The sequence below is a fragment of the Lolium rigidum genome, chromosome 1, assembly GCF_022539505.1.
Source record: "Lolium rigidum isolate FL_2022 chromosome 1, APGP_CSIRO_Lrig_0.1, whole genome shotgun sequence".
In the NCBI taxonomy this organism is placed as follows: domain Eukaryota; kingdom Viridiplantae; phylum Streptophyta; class Magnoliopsida; order Poales; family Poaceae; genus Lolium; species Lolium rigidum.
Window position 1 is genome coordinate 229,402,586 of NC_061508.1, and position 18,955 is coordinate 229,421,540.

Below are 18,955 nucleotides of genomic sequence, written 5' to 3' on the forward strand. Positions count from 1 at the left end.
ACACGTGGCTGTACAAGTCTCTCTACCTTCACTATGCCGGAGCGTCAGTGGGGAGGGTGGGGGAGATACAGACACTCCATCCGGTTTGCGTGCCACGGCGCCCAATGGCGTCGCGGCCTTTTCACGTGCTGCCGCCGCTCCCCGGCGGCCACGTGTTGTCGCCGGACCAATCATAGCCAGCTCCGGCCCGCGGCACCTGTGCTCCCCGACGCGTGTCCCTTCTGCCTCCTTGTTTTAAACCGCGACGTGGCCCTGCTCTCCTCGCATCGCGCAACGGAGAGTCGGAGACTAGTCGCTAGCTGCCCTTCTGCTACCTGAGAACGTGCTTGGTTGTTTGACGATGGAGAGGAAGCAGGGAGGGTGCTGCTTGGCGCCCAGGTGCGGAGGAGATGGGGGGCAGGGCCAGGCGTGGCAGATGGGCAACATCATGCTCAAGTTCAGGCCCATCGCGCCCAAGCCCGCCGCAATGGCGCCTGCGCCCGTGACGGCGCCGGCGATGGCCACGGCCGCGGGTGCTCGGAAGGGGAAGCGGAAGGCTGCTGCTGCTGGAAGGAGGGGACGGAAGCCCAAGAAGGCCACAGCTGTGGCTACGGCTACGGCGACGCAAAAGGCGGACGTCCACAAGGACAAGCCTCTGCCCTCGCCGTCCTCCTCCTCGTCGGGCACCACGTCGGTGGCGGACTCGTCCTCTCCTCCACCGCCACCGCCGACGCTCATGCACGCCTCGTCACCAAATAAGCCCGCAGATCTGCCGCCTGCGCACGTCGCGGCGCTGCGGCCGGCGGCGTCGTGCGTCACGGTGGAGGCCGTCACAGCCACATGGCGCGACGGCGAGGCGCCGGCCGCCCCGGCCTGCGCCGGCGAGGACGACGACGAGGAGGCCCCGGCGTTCGCGTCCGACCGGTGGGGCCGCGTCACGTGGACGAACCTGGCCTTCAGCCGCGCGGCGTCCGCTTCGGACGTGGTGCTCGCCGCCAGGGACGGCGCCGCCGTGCCGGCGTGGGGCGCCTGCGCCGGCTTCACCTGCCGCGTGCGCGTCGCCTGCGGGGCGTCCCCTCGCCGCGGCGGATCCCTCGTGGCGCCTTGCGACGTCTGGCGGGTCGGCGACGGCGGGTACCTCTGGCGACTCGACCTCCGGACCACCCTCACCCTCTCCCTCGGCGGGCCTCGTGTAGCCAACCACGTATGTGTGCGTGTGGACGAATCAAATCGCCTGCTAGCTACTACGTCCGCGCTATGATTCTCGCACGTACTCTTAGGGTGTGTTCGGTTGTTGGATGTAGTGGAATGGAATGGAATGGTTCCGTTCCATTCCATCCCATCCCATTCCATTCCATCCCATTTAGGTGTTCGGTTGATTTCAGAAGCTGTGGAATGGAAGAGAATATAATTAGTCTACACATTTAATTAATTAGACCCTAATTTAATTTAAATACTTAATTAACTTAATTATTCCCCAAAACCAGAAGAACACAGTGGAGGAGTTCCTGGACGCGCCGTCCTCGCTGCCCATCGACCTGGAGGCCAAGAACTCCGCGCCCGGCGACCCCCGCCCGCGCCCGGCGACCTCCGCGTCGCGCCCACGCGCCCGCCAACCCGCGCCGCCAGCCCCCGCTGCTCCGTCCACCGGCGGCCGCGCCTTGGGCCGTGGCTGGTCGCATCCGGGCCGAAGGAGGAGAGGGCCGTCCTGGTCGCCACGGCCCCGCGTTGCTCCGCCACCGTGTGCCTGGCCCGGCCTGGTGGCCACCGTCGCCGCCTGCCCCGCAGTGAGGGAGACACGGGAGAGAGAGGTTAGCACAGGGGAGAGAAAGGAGTTAGCACGCAGATCGAGACATTCCACCTCGTCCGGCCGATTTGCCCGGACGGGTTCGTTCCGCATCTAGGCGGAATATTCCCTTTCGAGGAACGGTTTCATTCCACCCTATCCCTGAACCGAACGCGAGAATGGCTCCGAGGAATGGAATGGTTCCATTCCATTCCACCTAATTCTACAACCGAACAGACCCTTATTGATTAAGCAGTCATGGCCAGAGTTGGTAATACTCCTCTTATTACAAAATGGATTACTATTTAGTTTAGGATGAGGTTGGGGTGGAGATGCAAGCGTAAGAATGAACGATGCTCGAATCTCTACTCCAGCGTGCAACACGCATGCGTTTCTTTTATTATGTTTCCTACCTCCTGATTGTTTGGAGGTTTTTTTTCTTTTTCTATGGAGGCCTTGAGAAATCATTCAACCACACTGTAATGGCCACCAATGCACTACTCCCTCCTTGCCAAATGTACTGTACATAACATTTTTCAAAAGTACAATCGTGCTAACTTTGACCAAGTGTATCAACATATAAAATATCTAATGTATGCATATGATAAAATACATCACGATGAATCTAGTGATTTGGTATTCTTTATGTTAATATTTTTTATACATATTTCATATTCTTCAAAATCTTAAATACACTGTATTGTGCCAATGAGGAATTACAATTCATATTAACTTTATTATTTACTACGAATCTTTTCTACAATGCACATAGAATTTAGGGCTCTTCAATTCATAGAATTTGTGTAGGAACATATAGAATTTGGATCTTATGGAAAAAATTCCTACATAAGCTGTTTGATTTATAGGGCATCACACATAGAAATTAATCCTATAGAAATTTTGTAGTGCAAATTCTATAGAAAAAACATTAGCTCATTTTCATATAAAATTTCTTAATTTAAGTAGACATGACATCTCAGTTCTATATCTTTCCTATTTCTATACTTTTTCTCTATCCTATAAACAAAGGAGCCCTTAGAATATTTTTTTTTTTGGTTTTGCAAGCTGTTTCCAAAACTGAATCGCCAAACTAGAGTCATGTCCTACTTCTGTATATGATATGTAATCCAAATCACTCAGTAATAAATTTAAATTAAGTGAAAATAACGTTTGAATAAGGAATCAAATAGTACGTAATTATTACGACACAATATATTCATCGATAAAACTCAGTTTTAATGAAGCAACCGATTAAAGGCACTTTAGTCCTTAGCCCAGAGTTACACGACAAGGTTTTAACATTATGGTATTTTAAACATGCTGCATATACTCTATTCTTGGTACCATACTAGCTATAGGGCGCCAAGTGCACAAAACAACAAAAAAATCATGCATAATGTGATGATAAAAACTTCAAAGAATTTTAGTCTACCACAATTTGTGCCCCCACATTCGTATGGATTGCACTATACAAATCAAACTACATATATAGAAAAATAATCTAACCCTTCGAAGTTCCGTATCAAAACTTGGGGCATAAGTTATGCGTCTCCCAAGAAATAAATTTATTAAGATGTGCATATACTATTGTATTTTTTAAAGAGCACGTATGCAAAGTAAAAGTGTATAAAAGAGGGCGGTGTTACCTACTCATCAGTTTGGAGGCGGCTTGTCCTAGATCTCGAAAGGAGATAGCTAGCATCCTGTTGGAGACGGCTACAATAGGAAGGTGAAGGAGTATATCAAGAGAAAAAAAACCCCGAAAAGAGTGGCGCCGTGATGAAGGCGCCTGCGGCTGGTTGATGGATGGTTCTCTTCTTTCGGGTCCGAGATCCTTGTTCTCTAGTGGTTGTCAATGTGCCAAGAGTTTGTAGTAGTAGCAATTGCCTTCGTTTCAGAAAAAAACTTGGCCACTTATCTCCATTTTTCGTTGACGGTGAACTCGTGTTGAAGTCTTCTCCGCAAAAGTTTTTTCTTGTTCCAACTCTCACAATATTTTTCTGAAAAAAAATCGATGGTTGTGTATATACTTCTTCAAATTATATCTACGTGATGTAAGGGTCCTCTAAAAATTAAAAAGAGCTTTAGACACTTGAAAAAAAACCCGAACTACTACAGGTTTGGCACCGCACTCTTCAACACCGATCTTGGGGGGAGAGGTTTCAACCACAAATGAACGTATTTCGAGTCAATCTTTGATGGTGTGGTGCACATCATGCCCGGGAGAGGCGCCACAACCACCCTATAAGGCTATAACATAGGGTCAAGCCTTGCCGCATGTACCCCCTCCATCCTTAAATAAGCGTGTACTCCTAGCTTTTATATTAAGTCAAATTTCATAAACTTCGATCAAACTTTTGAAAAGGATAGCACATATATATTACATGAAATTGATATAGTATGAAACTACATCTTAAGATGGATCTCGTGATACTAAATTACTAGAATTTTACTTAAGACAAGAGCTAAAGTACGTTTGAGAATGTGAGCACCTACACGTCCACCCGTTATTTTAAGGCGCTCCAATCAAATGGCACCAAGACGCCGCGCCTATACAGTATCGATTGTACGACTGCACCACCTCATCAGCCTAGGCCATGATCCATTCGATGCTACCGACGAATGCGACCAATCCCCACCCGTCTTAACCAATTATCACAGGCACCGATCGGTCGATTTCATTGGGCCAGGTGGATCGCTAGATGTTTCTGGTCAGGAAAAGGATCGTGGAGATCTCCTTTTAAGATCTTTGGCAGCCAGGTGGAGCGTTGGGCGGATGATTCCGGAGTGCCGCTTCACCGGAAGCATTTGTAAATGTCACCCTTCTCGACCTGCCTGTCTCCTGATGTACTGGTCGTTAAGTGGCCATTGGCGACTGGCTAAGGACGCAGGACGGGCCAGGTAGGCAAACCCGGCTCGATGCAGCCAATGTATTTGGGGAAGAAGATTTGTCACCCACATCACACTATGTTTTAAGCTTTTCTGGTATCAAAAACGATGTTTTTCTGCAGGCTGGACAATATCCTGTACACTTTATCAGTGATTTGACAAATCAATACTCTCACTATCCATGAGAAAGCTCCATGATTCCACATACTCCCTCCCTTTCTTTCTATAAGATGTTTAAGAGCATCTCCAGGAGCTCATCCAAATTTGGTCATCTATATCTCCATACAGAGGATCATCTATAAAGATTCCTTTTTAGATGTCCCCAGTTTTCCAGCATATCATCTATAACTAGGACATATATATTCTCTCTCCTATATTTTAATATATCCTATAACTACTATTTAACAGATTTTTTCCAACGGCTCTATTTTTTGAACAGTTAGATTCCCAACGGCTATATTTTCAACGGCTATATTCCCAACAGCTATATTTTTGTATCTATATATACCACCATCTCCCACCTCTCTCACTACATTCCTGGTTGTAGCTTCTTTGCTCTCTATCCACTCTCTCACGATACAATGAGCACCTCTTGGGATATGATGATGAATTCATCGTCGTCTTCATCAGGCGACGATGAACTTATTATGGCAGCAATCGCCAAGGAGGAAGAGCAGGGAAATGCCCGACGCCGTGGCGGTTCCAAGATTGGACGTCGGATAATCGACGAGAGGAAGAGATGCCGGATTTGTTCTTCTACGGGATGATTACTTCAAAACAAATCCTCGCTACCCCGAGCACTTATTTCGGCGAAGGTTTGTCATTAGAACACTACTCTGTGTTTGTATATTTTCGGTACCGTGTCTCATTTACCTTTTTTATGCACTGGGTTTAGGATGTCCCGTAATTTATTTAACCGCATAGTTAATGGTATACTTGAGCATGACTATGAGGGTTATTTTACGCAAACAAGAAATTCTCGTTGGAGCTCTAGGGTTGCATCCTCTGCAAAAGATGACCGCGGCAATGCGGATGTTATCTTATGGAATAGTCTGCTGATTTAGCGGATGAGTACATCCGCTCAGCAGAATCCACAAATTTAGAGTCTTGCAAGAAATTTGTGATCAAAGTTTGCGAAGTATTTGGGGACAAGTACCTAAGATCTCCAAACGCAGAAGATACTGCAAGATTGCTTGCAATAGAGGAGGAAAGAGGATTCCCTGGTATGTTAGGGAGTATAGATTGCATGCATTGGGCTTGGAAAAATTGCCCAAAGAAATGGCATGGCATGTTTAAAGGCCATGTCAAAGAGCCCACAATGATTTTGGAAGCACTTGCTTCACAAGATCTTTGGATTTGGCATTCTTTCTTTGGTTTACCAGGGTCTAACAATGATTTGAATGTTCTTCAACGTTCTCCCGTGTTTGCAAAGCTAGCGGGAGGCGAAGCTCCGAAGTGAATTATAGTATCAATGGTCATCAGTACACAATGGGGTATTACCTTGCAGATGGCATATATCCACAGTGGGCAACATTTGTGAAAACCATACCAGCTCCAGACACCCAAAAGAAGAAGAAATTTGCCCAAATGCAAGAGGCGGCCGCCCCATCTCAGCCGCCCCCGTCGCCCCATCTCGGCCGCCTCCATCGCCCCATCTCGGCCGCCCCCGTCGCCCCATCTCGCCTGCGCCGCCCCGGCCCCTACATCCAGCGCCGCCGCCGTCCCCATCTCGCCTGCGCCGCCCCGGCCCGGGCCCTACTTCCAGCGCCGCCGCCGTCCCCAGCCTAGCTACCGCGCGGCGATGCAAAACGAAAAGTACAGCGCGTACCTTCGGCGAGTCGCGGACAGGCACCGGCGTCCTCCTCCTCGTCGCCTGCAGCTTCCGATTCGCGCGGGAGCCGGGCGGAATCGCGCGGGAGGCGAGCGGAATCGCGCGGGCGAGGGAGCGATGATGCTGGCTTGGTCACCCAGAAGTGGAGGACGCACCCGAGAGCTGGATGGTCATGTATCGACCCATGTCCATATAGATGTGCTGCTGGAGACGGTTTTTGGGGGTCTGTCCTCTATATTTGCTATACATGTCCATATAGATGAGCTCCTCCATATAGATGAGCTCCTGGAGATGCTCTAAGGTTTGTCCCGACCAGATGAAAAACAAGGAAAAACTACATCGCTACCCTTCTGAATTCTATCGCTATCTTTCTCGGTCCTAGCCTCGTCGACCTCAATCCTGATCCCGGCGAGCACCTCCACCCCCAAAATTAGGTAACATAGATTTTTGATCGTGAAGCCTTCAACGTATTATATTAAGGCACGAAGGGAGTTTGGTTAAAAAAAAAGGCACGAAGGGAGTACATAATAAAAGCCTGGCGTGCCCTATACAACGACAACCCTCCTCCTAGGCTAATTGAGAGCATGGAATTTGCGCAATCTTATACGCCAAGAGAGCATGCTTTTGTACTACTCCCTCTTCCTGAAATAGGATGAACATAGTTTTTAGTCAAAATCAGAAAATTTAAAGTTTGACTGACTGCATAGGGAAAAACATACCAAATACAGACAATATGAAAGTATATTTTACAGAGGTTATCACAATATCGATTTGAGATTACAAATGTTAACACTTTTCCAAATACTATACACGTCCTATATTAGGAAGGAGGGAGTACTTCGGTACGCTGCACCGTCTTTGTACTGCGTTTTATGTATTTCAATGGAATCGGAGATAGGAGTACATAATTATTTATAAAAAGTTAAATAAGCATGTCTTCGATAAAAAATCAAATATAAATAATCAACTGCTAATGTTTTTTTTCAAGGATACGTCATGGAGAGACGTATCTGGTTCATAGAAGAAGGGCCAGAAGGCCGATGTACAACGCACCCTGGCACAGCCGCCATGTGGTGCAACCCCACCGCACCCACAGGTAGCGGCACACACACTCTACGAGACTACTCGCGGCATCTCCACTTACCCACGTCCAGCAGACTACCCCTAAACAGCCCGGCGGCACGCCACATCTCCGCTTCGTCTGAGATCCGGGTAATTACTTCGTACAAAGATGGAGTGGCGCCTTCGAAGACAATGTCGTTCCGATGACGCCAAAGGCACCAACACACCAGGGTGATAGCCGTCCACAGGTCCCGGTCCTTCCCCGGACCCCCCTGCTTCGCCTGGAGCCAAGTAACGAAGCTCGTGTCTGCATGCGGCAACCAATGGAGCTTTCCCCACCAACGCAAGCACGTCGCCCACACTTGCCGTGTCGGAACGCAGCCAAGCAGGGAGGTGGTCTCGCGTCTCAGCCTCCTGGTCGCAGAAAGGGCAAGTAGCCGGATGCGGGAGACCACGTCTACTCAATCTGTCCGCCGTCCAGCATCTATTCTTGGCCGCCAGCCAAAGGAACACCCTACAGTTCGGTGGAGCTCTAGATCTCCAAATCTGCACCGCTCCAGCCATCTCCACTCTCGCCCCGAACATCGCACGATAGCAAGAACTCGCGGAATAGCAGTGATCATGCTCCCACCTCCATCGGAAAGCATCCTCCACGCCCTCATCAAGGGCAACCCCCTCCAGACGGTCTGCTAGTTGGAAAAGCTCGCTGACAGCTAGCGTGCTCAGATCCGGGGGGACGTCGTCTAGCCAACTCCCGGCCAGACCCTCGCGAACCCGTCTCTGCCTGAGTGCGCTCTTCGGAACGACCCCGAATAAGTTAGGCGCAAACTCACATATCCGCCCATCTGGAAGCCAACTATCAGTCCAGAAGAAAGTACTAGCCCCATCTCCCAGGACTGAGTATGTTGCCCCTTCAAAGAGCTGCCTCGCCATCTTGGGGACTTGAATGTTGAGCTCCTTCCACGGCTTGGACACATCCGTCCATTGCAGCCACAACCATCTGGTCCTCAAAGCCAAGTTCATCATCCTGATGTTGGGGACCCCAAGCCCACCCCATTCCTTAGGTGCGCAAACATTGTCCCACGCCACTAGACAGTGGCCTCCCTTGACGTCCTTTCTTCCCTTCCAGAGGAAGCCTCTGATGATCTTCTCAATCGCGATGATGGTCTTGGCTGGCAAGTCAAGCGACATCATGGCGAAAATGGGTATCGCCGAAAGTGTCGCGCGTACCAACTCCAGACGTCCACCCCTATCTAGGAGTGAGGCCCTCCACCCAGGTAGCTTGTTTGCCACACTGTCCACCAGGTATTGCAGCTGGGCTGCAGTCGGCTTTCTCAGAGTGAGAGGTAGCCCCAGATATCTCAAGGGGAAAGGCTGCACAGGGCATTGGAGCTCCTGGTCCACGACAGCCAAGTCGGCGTCACTGCAGCGGATGAGATTTGCTGAGCACTTCTCCATGTTAACCCGCAAGCCCGAGGCGGAACCAAAATCTTCCATTATTCCGGTGAAGACCCTGAAGTCAAGCACAGAAGGGCGAAGGAAGGTGACCACATCGTCCGCGTACATAGAGGTACGCATCCGCATCCCCGCGGGCGCGAGCGGAGTGAGCAACCCCGCCCCGGCCGCCTTCTCAATCATCAGGTGTAGAATCTCCATGATCAGGATGAAGAGCTGCGGGGATAAGGGGTCCCCCTGACGCAGTCCACGCTTGTTGGCAATCCGTGCACCGGGGGTACCATTCAGCAAGACTCGGGTGGTCGCAGTGGAGAGGAGGGCACATATAGCAGCTAGAAACCTTTCCCCGAACCCAATCTTCCGGAGGACCTCGAGCAGGAGCACTGCTAATGTTTTGACAATGCTAAGTTAGAATGTACTCTTGAACTGGCGCAAAGCATTAGCTAGCTACTCTTCTCCTAACATCAGAAGGGACGAAAAGTAAAACGATAAATTATGAACCTAGACAGATTTAGTAGGTAGCATCTTTGCCCTAAATCCACGACAATTAATTTCGATCGGAGGTTCTAAAAAAAGTGCCACGGTTTTAGCCAATAGTCTGGCATCGAGCACACTTTGAACTTGCCTCGCGTCTTTCACGTTCGGAGCATCCCTCTAATACTTTTGTTTTTTCGTCTTGTGGTGATAGACTCGAAGGCTGTGCACTCAGTGGGATGCGGTGATCGCAATCGCATTGCAGAGGCAAAGCAGTAGGGCCTCGAATACATCTGCAGATTGGGAAAATCAGAGCCTGCAATTCCTCTGCTGTGATCTCTGTTGCTTGGACTCTGTCGTTGAGCATATGCAAGTGAATGAGATGAGCCACTACAACATACAGCTACAGGGCCGCATCCATTCAGCCATTCTCCTGCAGGTTTGGAAGGCCAAGGCCACGCCTAAATGCAGGCTGCAAACCTGGCTGCTGATGCAAGACAAATGCCTCACCGCGGATAATTTGGGTAAGAGAGGCTGGCCTCATCGCCCAAGCTGCAAGTTGTGCTTCCTGCACCCTGAAACTGGCCTTGATCTGTCGGCTGTTCGTTCTCGAGGGAGGTGTGGAGGGAGCTGCTTCGCAGGCTGGGTCTCCCTGCCACCCTAGCCCCCTCACCTGATCTTGATCGGCTTCAGTCTTGGTAGAAGACTTGTTCCAGGATCGTTCCAAAGAACATGGCCATTCAGTAGCGTTTCCTGGCACTCGTCAGTCGTCACTTGGTGGAAGCTCTGGAAGGAGAGGAATAATACAATCTTCAATAACAAAGCTTGCAACACTGCTGCTCTGTCCAAAAAAAAAAAAAAAAAATCATTGATGAACTCTCTCAATGGAGGTCGGCTGGGGTTCTTGAGACGTCGTGGCCATCGGGAGAGTGAGGTCGCGGTTGCAAGTGGGTGCCTGACAAAGGTAGAGCATTTGTCCCGGTAATTCCTCTGTACTTTACCGGCATTTGTCCCGGTTCCTCTTAATACATTGAAGCATCGCTGTTGCCTTCCGTCAAAAAGAAAAAGAGATGAGCCACAAAGTTCAGGTGACAGATAGAACTGAGCTCTGTAGCCGAAATAGCGGAACACTGCATTTGACTGGAGCAGTGGCCTTGTAAGTGCACTGTAGAGTCACCATTGTTGATCACCAACATATTCTTAATCCAGTCAATTCTAGGATTATGCGTCTCAACCAATCTTTTCCCAGGATGGCAGCACCCAATGGCAGGATTCCAGGTATGTAGGTCTTGCGTCTGTGATGTGTGCCGTCAGCAACTTTCACACAACAAGGTTTCGTCAGCTGTTTCTGCAAGAGTGATGTTGATGAAAGATGCTGAGCTGCCGGAGTCGACAAGAATCAAAGCATCGTGTCCTCCAATGAAGGCGTCCAGCTGGATAACCGATGAATTCTCAGTTAGTGTACCCGTGAATGCGTGTCCAGACAGTCGAACAACAGTTTCAATACTTGTAAGTTCGTCAGCAGTTCCAGTAGTTCCTCGACCATATGCAGCTGGACAGTATGTGGGCAAGTGTGCTCTTACCCCAACGCTCGACGCATTTGAAGCATAGGCCCTTGGCTCGTCTGAATGCACGGAGAGCTACAATTTTGTCTTCTCCACTAGTTCTCGCAGCATCAATACATCTGTTACAGCATGATGAACATGACTGGTTTTTTTTTTGGCAACTCAAAATATTTTACATTCAGTCCATTGACAAGTTACAGATAGTAATGTGGTATATTGCACATTTAGGTTGCTGATAACAGCTTTAACAGGGCAAAGATCTGAGGGATGTCTGTTCCACTACAATTGAAAGCACAAGGTCCTGTACTATGAGAATTGAACGCCTCTTGTGCTTGCCTATGAGTAACAATATTGTTCTCCCTTTTGATCTTGAAGACTCTAGCTTTAATTCCCTGCAAATGGTCAAGAAACTGATAAAGATTGGGTCTTATTATCCAATCTCCAGGATAGTTTGTCGGGTCTCTCCTTGTTAGTGCATTTGCTAAAATTTGATTACCAGTTAGAAAGTTGGCCTCCTCAACCTGTAACGATTTTCCAATTTGCGCTGCTAGTTCCAAAGCTTGGGCCTCCGCTTGCAATGCTGAATCTGCGAAAGAGACCGCCTGCAAATAGATAACGTAGTGGTCTTCTTTATTCCAGTCGAAGTAGATTCCAAGTCCTGCCCTCTCCTTGTGGAAGGAACCTGCATTTAAAGGGGAAGCAATGCCTTTCCAAGCATCATCAGTATAGGTTTTAGGTACTACTAGATGATACCCCGCGCGTTGCGGCGGGATTATATAAGAGTTATTTTGAAAGATAAGAGCTAAAGAATATTATTTTACTAAGTACCCTTTGCTTTTCCGAGTGATCACATATATGAAATCGAGTGTTTTGTGCACAAATGCACTAAAATTGTATCATATTACCAAAAAAAAAATAGAGAACCATTTTATTATTTTACTCAACGGTACAAATGGACTCTTCTTAGCGAAGCTTATAGGATAGACATTGCAGATACACACGGTCACCTTTGTCAGCTTCACCTTTACAAAAAAAACATACTCCAGAAAATTCTATAGAATCATTGACCCAGATGCTCCTGTTACTTGTGAAAAACATTGTCCTATCAGATTTATAATTGGTATACACTATCAGTTAACCTGTAATGGGTCTATATATTGAACTCAGATATTTGTAATAAAGATGAAATTAATCGTTTGTGTATATTCAATTCACATTGTATAAAAGTTGCAATGTGCTCACATCTATATATGGAGGTCGTGAGAAAACATGGGGAAAAAATAGGGCGCCAACAATTCCCCATCTTCTTATTGCCTTGAAAAATGGAGGAATATATCGAGATAAAAGATAAGTTGAATTATAGACATACATATGAGGAGAGGGGTAATTATCTCCAACCGAGGACAAAACCTGTTCATTTCTCCCTGCCAATCATTGTAGATTCATGCAAATATACATAAATATTGTCATGATAAATAGCCTGGTAACATGCACCTGTGTAGCGGGAGCAATTGGATGGCACATACACTGAAACATAGTAATCTCAGGCAGATCATCAAAGTTCAAAGCACTGCCTTACCTTTCTGAATTAATTTGGCGTCGGCTATTTCTGGATAAGCAAAACAGTAGTAAATTGATAACTGTTGCCGTGATATGTAGCATGAAACGAATAGCAGAAAGAAGAGAATGGATGGAAGCTCAACATACATGTAAGTGTGGGCACATCAATAATTCAATTATAGATTCCAGTTTACTATGTATTCAAAGAAAGGGAATGAATTCCACGCAAAAATAAAGGAAAGGAAGACATATATTAGAATATCCAAGATATGTAAAGTAAGAAAAGTGAAAGAAAACATAACATGGTAAGAGAAAGAATCATCCGTACTTAGTATTGGAAATCTGCAGCAAATCTGCATGAAGTCATGAACAACTTGGCTTTTTATATACATGTAGTATTGGAAATATAGGCTGAAAACAACCGAGGCAAAAAAATGTAAACACTGATGAATTCCTACAAAATTTCTAATCCAACGTCTTCCTATAAAATAAAACACACCTAGAGAGTGAGATTCAGAGGGAGAGGCTTCCCTGAGAAAGTGCAATCTCGGTCATATAGTATTCGTCTGACCCAATAAAAGGAAATCAATAATATGCTCCAGTCCCATATGATTTCTTTCATTTGGTGGTATCTGTAACCCATGCATACCTGAAAAACAAAAACAAACACATGTAAGAGTGTAGAAACCTGATCGTGGTCAATCATCACGAGGAGGGGGACTGAAAGCCGCTTTCTCCTAGCACCAGCGAGCAGACAGAGAATCCAATAAATCCAAAGAAACTGAGAGGCTTGAGCTTGCAGCAGGCAGATTCCAATCAAATTGGGTGGATGGCAAAACGTTGAGCAAAATTGGATCCGAATTGCAACCTGCTGGATTGGAAAGATGTGTTAAGGAATTGAAAAAGAGAAACGGGGATTAAAATGGGGAGCGGTACCAGCGTGGATACCGCTGCTAGAGGTGGTGCGCGAGGAGGCTGGCATGGTCTATTAACATGGAGGCCGCGGGCGTCAGATCACTTCAGTGGAACGGTTTCTACTCGTTGAATGCTGAGATTCATGAGGTAGTTTCATGAGCATTTGTGAGCAGGGTGCCTCGATCAGTTGGCGGCGGGAACATGCATGGCGAGGAGACAGACAGAGGCGGAGGACGGGAGGAGTTAGTGCCGGTGAATCACCACCAGGAATACGAACAACAAACGTTTTTATTTTCAGAAACAGTGATTGCATTTGTTTTCCCGGAGTAACCGAACGCTAGCTTGCCTCGACATGATTCCGCGCGCCCACGATTGGACTTCCAGCCCACATCGGTCTACTGGCCCACGTACGAACAATTGGTACGTGCCAGAATGTATAAAGCGGCGCACACGCACGCGACGGAGGCAGCCCTCGATATTCTTCCTCCTCCTGATGTCGTTCGGCTCGTGCCGTGTCGGTGTGGGCATAAAAAATGTTGCCTACGGCTAGGAACAGTGAGGGGAATGTGAAGATTCTTGAGGTGATGTGGCTCGCTGTGAGACCAGCAAAATCGGGCCATCTATTAAGAAAGAGAAGATTCATGCCCTATTCCAGTCTGATTCTGATTGGCTTACCCTTGTGTTTGTGCACTCTGTAGTGGCTAAGAGCAACTCCAATAGTATAGCCGCTTGTTGGCTATAAGCAAGATACCATATCATCTATAGTCAATATGTAGCCAACAAGTACAATAGTTGGCTATAAGAATGTACTACTTTTTCAATTGATGGCCCACCTTTCATTCACACACCTTGCCTAGGAGCACGTGCTAGAGCTAGCTCTTGCATAAGAGCAATTCCAATAGTGCAGCCGGGTGTTGGCTATAAGGCCAGCTATAGTCAGCTTATAGCTAACTTGTATAATAGTTGGCTTTAAGGATTGATAACTATATGTGTAAAAGGCCCACCACACATACTCACAAAGTGCCTAGGAGCACGTGCAAGAGCTGGCTCTTGCATGAGAGCCCATCTCTCTTCTCTCTCCACTTCTCTCTCATCCACCTAAGCAAAACAACACTATTTTAATTCTTATAGCCTGCTGAGTCAGCCTTATTGTACTTGTTCTAAGAGTCAACTTACATTCTCTCTCCTCTTCTCTCTCCTCCAACTAGATACAAATATATTATTTTAATTCTTGTAGCCAGCTGACTAGACCTTATTGTACTTGCTCTAAGTCTTGTTCTCTTACATTGAAGTTAACTTCTTTTTCTGTCCGAAGAGCGTTAGCCTTAAACAAAACCTGCAGAGGACTGCAGTTACTTTTATTAAATAAAAGTTCATTTCGAGCCTTCCAAATGCACCAAAGGATGGTGAGTACTGTTGGTAGTGCATCATCATTCTTGTAACTAGTCAGGATATAGTGAATGATATTCTGGATGTGAGTGGTTCCTAGTTGTTGCAATCCTTCAACTCTAAGTCCAAGGGAAGAAGCAAACCAGACATATGAGTGAACTCACAGTCAAAAAATAGATGAAAATCATCTTCATTCTTGCCACATCTGATACATCTTTGGTCAACGTGTTTAGATCTCGCTGCAGCTCTCATTCCTGTAGCTATGGCTCCTCTCATCAATCTCCAACCAAATACTTGAACTCTTGGTGGAACACTACCACATTTCCATATTTCCTGGAGAATTGTTCTTGATTGTTGGGATAGAATTTGGTGTGGTCCTGCATTGAGTCCATAGAAGGAAGGGCTAAATAGTTGGTAATCACTTTTAGAAGTACAAATACCTGAAGGTGTGTATTTCCAAACAAGAATATCGTTGCCATTGTCATTATTAATAGGAATATTAGCAACGACAATAGCATTATGACAATTTCTTTGACATCAGAGTCTGATAAGTTTATTTGGAAACTTAATGATTCTGGAATTTTTACAGTCAAATCTATGTATCTGGATTTAATGAATGGGCATACTATATATTTCAGGAAATATTTATGGAAGTGCTTCTTACTAAGGATAATCTAGCTAAACGGAAGTGGAATGGGTGTAAAAAATGTTGTTTTTGTGATTGTGCAGAGACTGTTAATCACTTGTTTATTGCTTGTCCATTTGCAAAATTGATTTGGCGCATGATCTATGTCTTATATAATATTCCTCCACCGGCCAATGTTACTAATATGTTTGGTAATTGGTTGAATGGAGTACCTAAGACCGACAAGTAAAAGATTCGCATTGGCGTTTCAGCCATTTGTTGGTCCATATGGACAAGCCGCAATGATATCATCTTTAACAGGCATGCTGGTACTAATTTTTTGCAGGTTATCCGACGGGCTGCCTATTGGATTCAACAATGGGATTTCCTTCTTCCGCTAGAGTTGAGGGAGGACATGGTTACTAGGTGCAACCTGATGTTGGAGGTAGGACTTCTTTTTCCAGGCTACTGGGTGACGACATATTAATAGAATAGCCAATGGATAGCTCTTCTACAGGCCGTGTTTTCTTTTGGTTGATCTTAGTATCGACTCTACCTTTTGTTTGATTGTAATGGTTGAAATTTTGTGGTACTTGCACTTTTGGTTAATAAAGAAGCCGTGTGCATCAATTGATGCAGAGGCTGGGGCGATGCTCCCTTATTGAAGAAAAAAAAAGACAATAGCATTATGAGAACCAAAGAGAGTAGTAAGCAAAGTTAAGTTCCACTCTTTTTTATTGGGAATCCAAAGATCAGACACAGTGGCAGGATAAACAAAGTTGTTGTCTTGGATATTTAATTGATTATGGATATCTTTCCAAAAGGGACACCAAGGATTGGACCATATGCTAGTATTACCTCTAGAGAATTGATAAGTGGTTGCATCAGCAAGATAATCTCTAACTTTGATAATAGACGTCCAAAAGGCAGATTTAGGAACTTTAGGAATTTTTTTTGCATCAACTGAAGAAGGCTCCTGGAGATTCACTGGAATCTATGGGGAACCAAAGACTGCACTTCGTGGCAAAACTTGGGAGGTTCTTCGATACTTGAGGGCACAAGATGACTTGCCGTGGCTTTGTGATGGGGACTTCAATGAGATTCTTTGCCAATCCGAGCAGCTTGGTCAGAACGAAAGGAGCGAATCCCAAATGATGGCTTTCAAAGAGTGCTTGGCGGACTGCCGCCTAGCCGATATTGGTTTCTCTGGATATACATATACGTGGAACAATAAGAGAGAAGGAGCAGCAAATGTGCAAGCTAGACTTGACCGAGCAACGGCAACGGAGAGTTTCCTTAATATGTTTCCGAAGACACATGTGGAGCACATTGCCATAGAAGAATCTGATCATATGGCTTTGTGGATTAAGGTGGCAACTCAAGAGGGCCGACACAGCCCCTCGACGGTGCGGGGTTTCAGGTTTGAAGAAATGTGGACTAGACATGAATCTTATGATGAAATGGTCCAGGCTGCTTGGAATAATAGTGTCGGTCATGGAGATGGTATTAGTGGACTGTGGAGTAGACTGAAGGATATCTCTGGCCCAATTAAAAGGTGGAGTTTTGACTCTTTTGGGTCTGTCCGACAAGAGATTAAAAAGCTGCGTGCTTCTCTTGAAGAAGCGCGTGCTTCTCTTGAAGAAGCTAAGGTCCGGGCTCTTGTTTCCAATTCCTCACTGGAGGTACGGGAAATAGAAAAGAAACTCCATTAGATTTATGAAAGAGAGGAAATCATGTATAGACAAAGATCACGCCAGGAGTGGTTAAAGGCGGGAGACCGAAATACGATTTTTTTTTCAGAATCGTGCATCTCACCGGAGACGCAAAAATACGATTCGTTTTTTAAAGAAAGAAGATGGTAGCCGCTGTGATACTGATGAAGGTATGAGAGAAATGGCCCGAGATTTCTATTCAACTTTATATGCTTCGGAAGTTGCTGAAAATATAGACAGAATTCTGGATAGAATGCAGACCTTTGTCAATGAAGAGATGAATGAAACACTGACAGCAGCAGTTCCAGATGGAGAGATTGAGCAGGCTCTGTTTCAGATGGGACCAACAAAATCGCCGGGGCCAGATGGGCTCCCCGCCCTCTTTTATCAGCGCCACTGGGCCAATTTAAAGCCTGCGGTATGTACAACTGTCCAGGAGTTTTTGGCGGGTAGGGACTGCCCTACTGATTTTAATGACACGGTGCTAGTGCTAATTCCTGAAGTTGCTTCTCGTGACAATCTATCACAGTTCCACCCTATTAGCCTTTGCAACGTTCTCTATAAAATAGCCTCAAAAGTTTTGGCGAACCGGCTGAAAAAAATTCTTCCTATTCTTATTTAGGAAGAGCAAAGCGCCTTTGTCCCGGGTAGGCTTATTACAGACAACATCTTCATCGCATATGAATGTACTCATGCAATAAGGACAAGAAAAAGGAAAACCTCTATGTGTGCTGTCAAGTTAGACATGATGAAGGCGTATGATAGGGTCGAATGGATCTTTTTAGAGAGAATGTTGCTGCATTTGGGTTTCGCTCGAATTTGGGTGGATATGATTATGAGATGCCTCACTTCGGTCAGGTTTTTATTTAACTTGAATGGAGGTGTTTCAGACACCTTTTTACCATCGAGAGGGCTTCGACAGGGAGACCCATTATCACCATATTTTTTTTTCTGTGTTGAAGGGTTCTCAGCGCTTCTTAAGGAATCCCAACAAGAAAACTTGATCCGGGGAGTGAGTTTTGGATCAGCCGGCCCGCACATCACTCACTTGCTCTTTGATGATGACAGTGTAGTGTTTCTTGAGGCTACACAAAGGAGCTTACAAACCCTAAAAAGAGTTCTCCATGATTATGAGATCAGCTCCGTGTCACACCCCACTTTTGCAACCTTGATTAATTGTCCTTATTGCAAAAATTAGGGGGAATAAATTTTTTTTAAAGCCTAATTGGGTGAGTTGCCTTGATCTGTTTGTTTAGATGAATTGCTTTGATCTGTTGGTAGATGTATTGTCTTGTTTGCTTGTTGAGTTTTGTCTTGAGCTACCCATAGAACAACACCACTGGTGTTAAAACAACTTAACAACTCACTAAATAAAACACATGTGTGACCCTGGAACATTCTTTTCCTTTCATAAACCCTATGCTTGGTGTTTTCCCATAAAGTACCTCAACACACATTTTCTAGTCTCTAGAAAAATAGAGAAGCTATGGTCACTCTTGTATTACCTTAGTCAATTCTATTTAAATATAATTCAGCCTTTTTACCTAAACCTCAAACCCTCTTTTTTTTCTTCTATGGCTCAAAAGTCCTAATTCAAAAGATCTTGCCAAAAACCTTTTTCCTTGAAATTGGGCTATGACCACTTAGGTCATAATATCACAAAATGGTTTCTAAAGATATTTTGTTTTAACCCAAAGTATTTATCAAATGGCT

General features: G+C 46.0%; 1 protein-coding gene across 1 annotated transcript; it reads left to right on the forward strand.

Moving 5' to 3' along the window:
- The first annotated feature begins 340 nt into the window (after positions 1-340).
- On the forward strand, positions 341-6,442 carry LOC124655715. Its single transcript, XM_047194571.1, has 4 exons — positions 341-1,183; positions 1,467-1,790; positions 5,706-5,877; positions 6,162-6,442. The coding sequence occupies exons 1-4, from the start codon at positions 341-343 to the stop codon at positions 6,440-6,442; spliced, it is 1,620 nt and encodes a 539-aa protein (XP_047050527.1).
- The last annotated feature ends 12,513 nt before the right edge of the window (positions 6,443-18,955 follow it).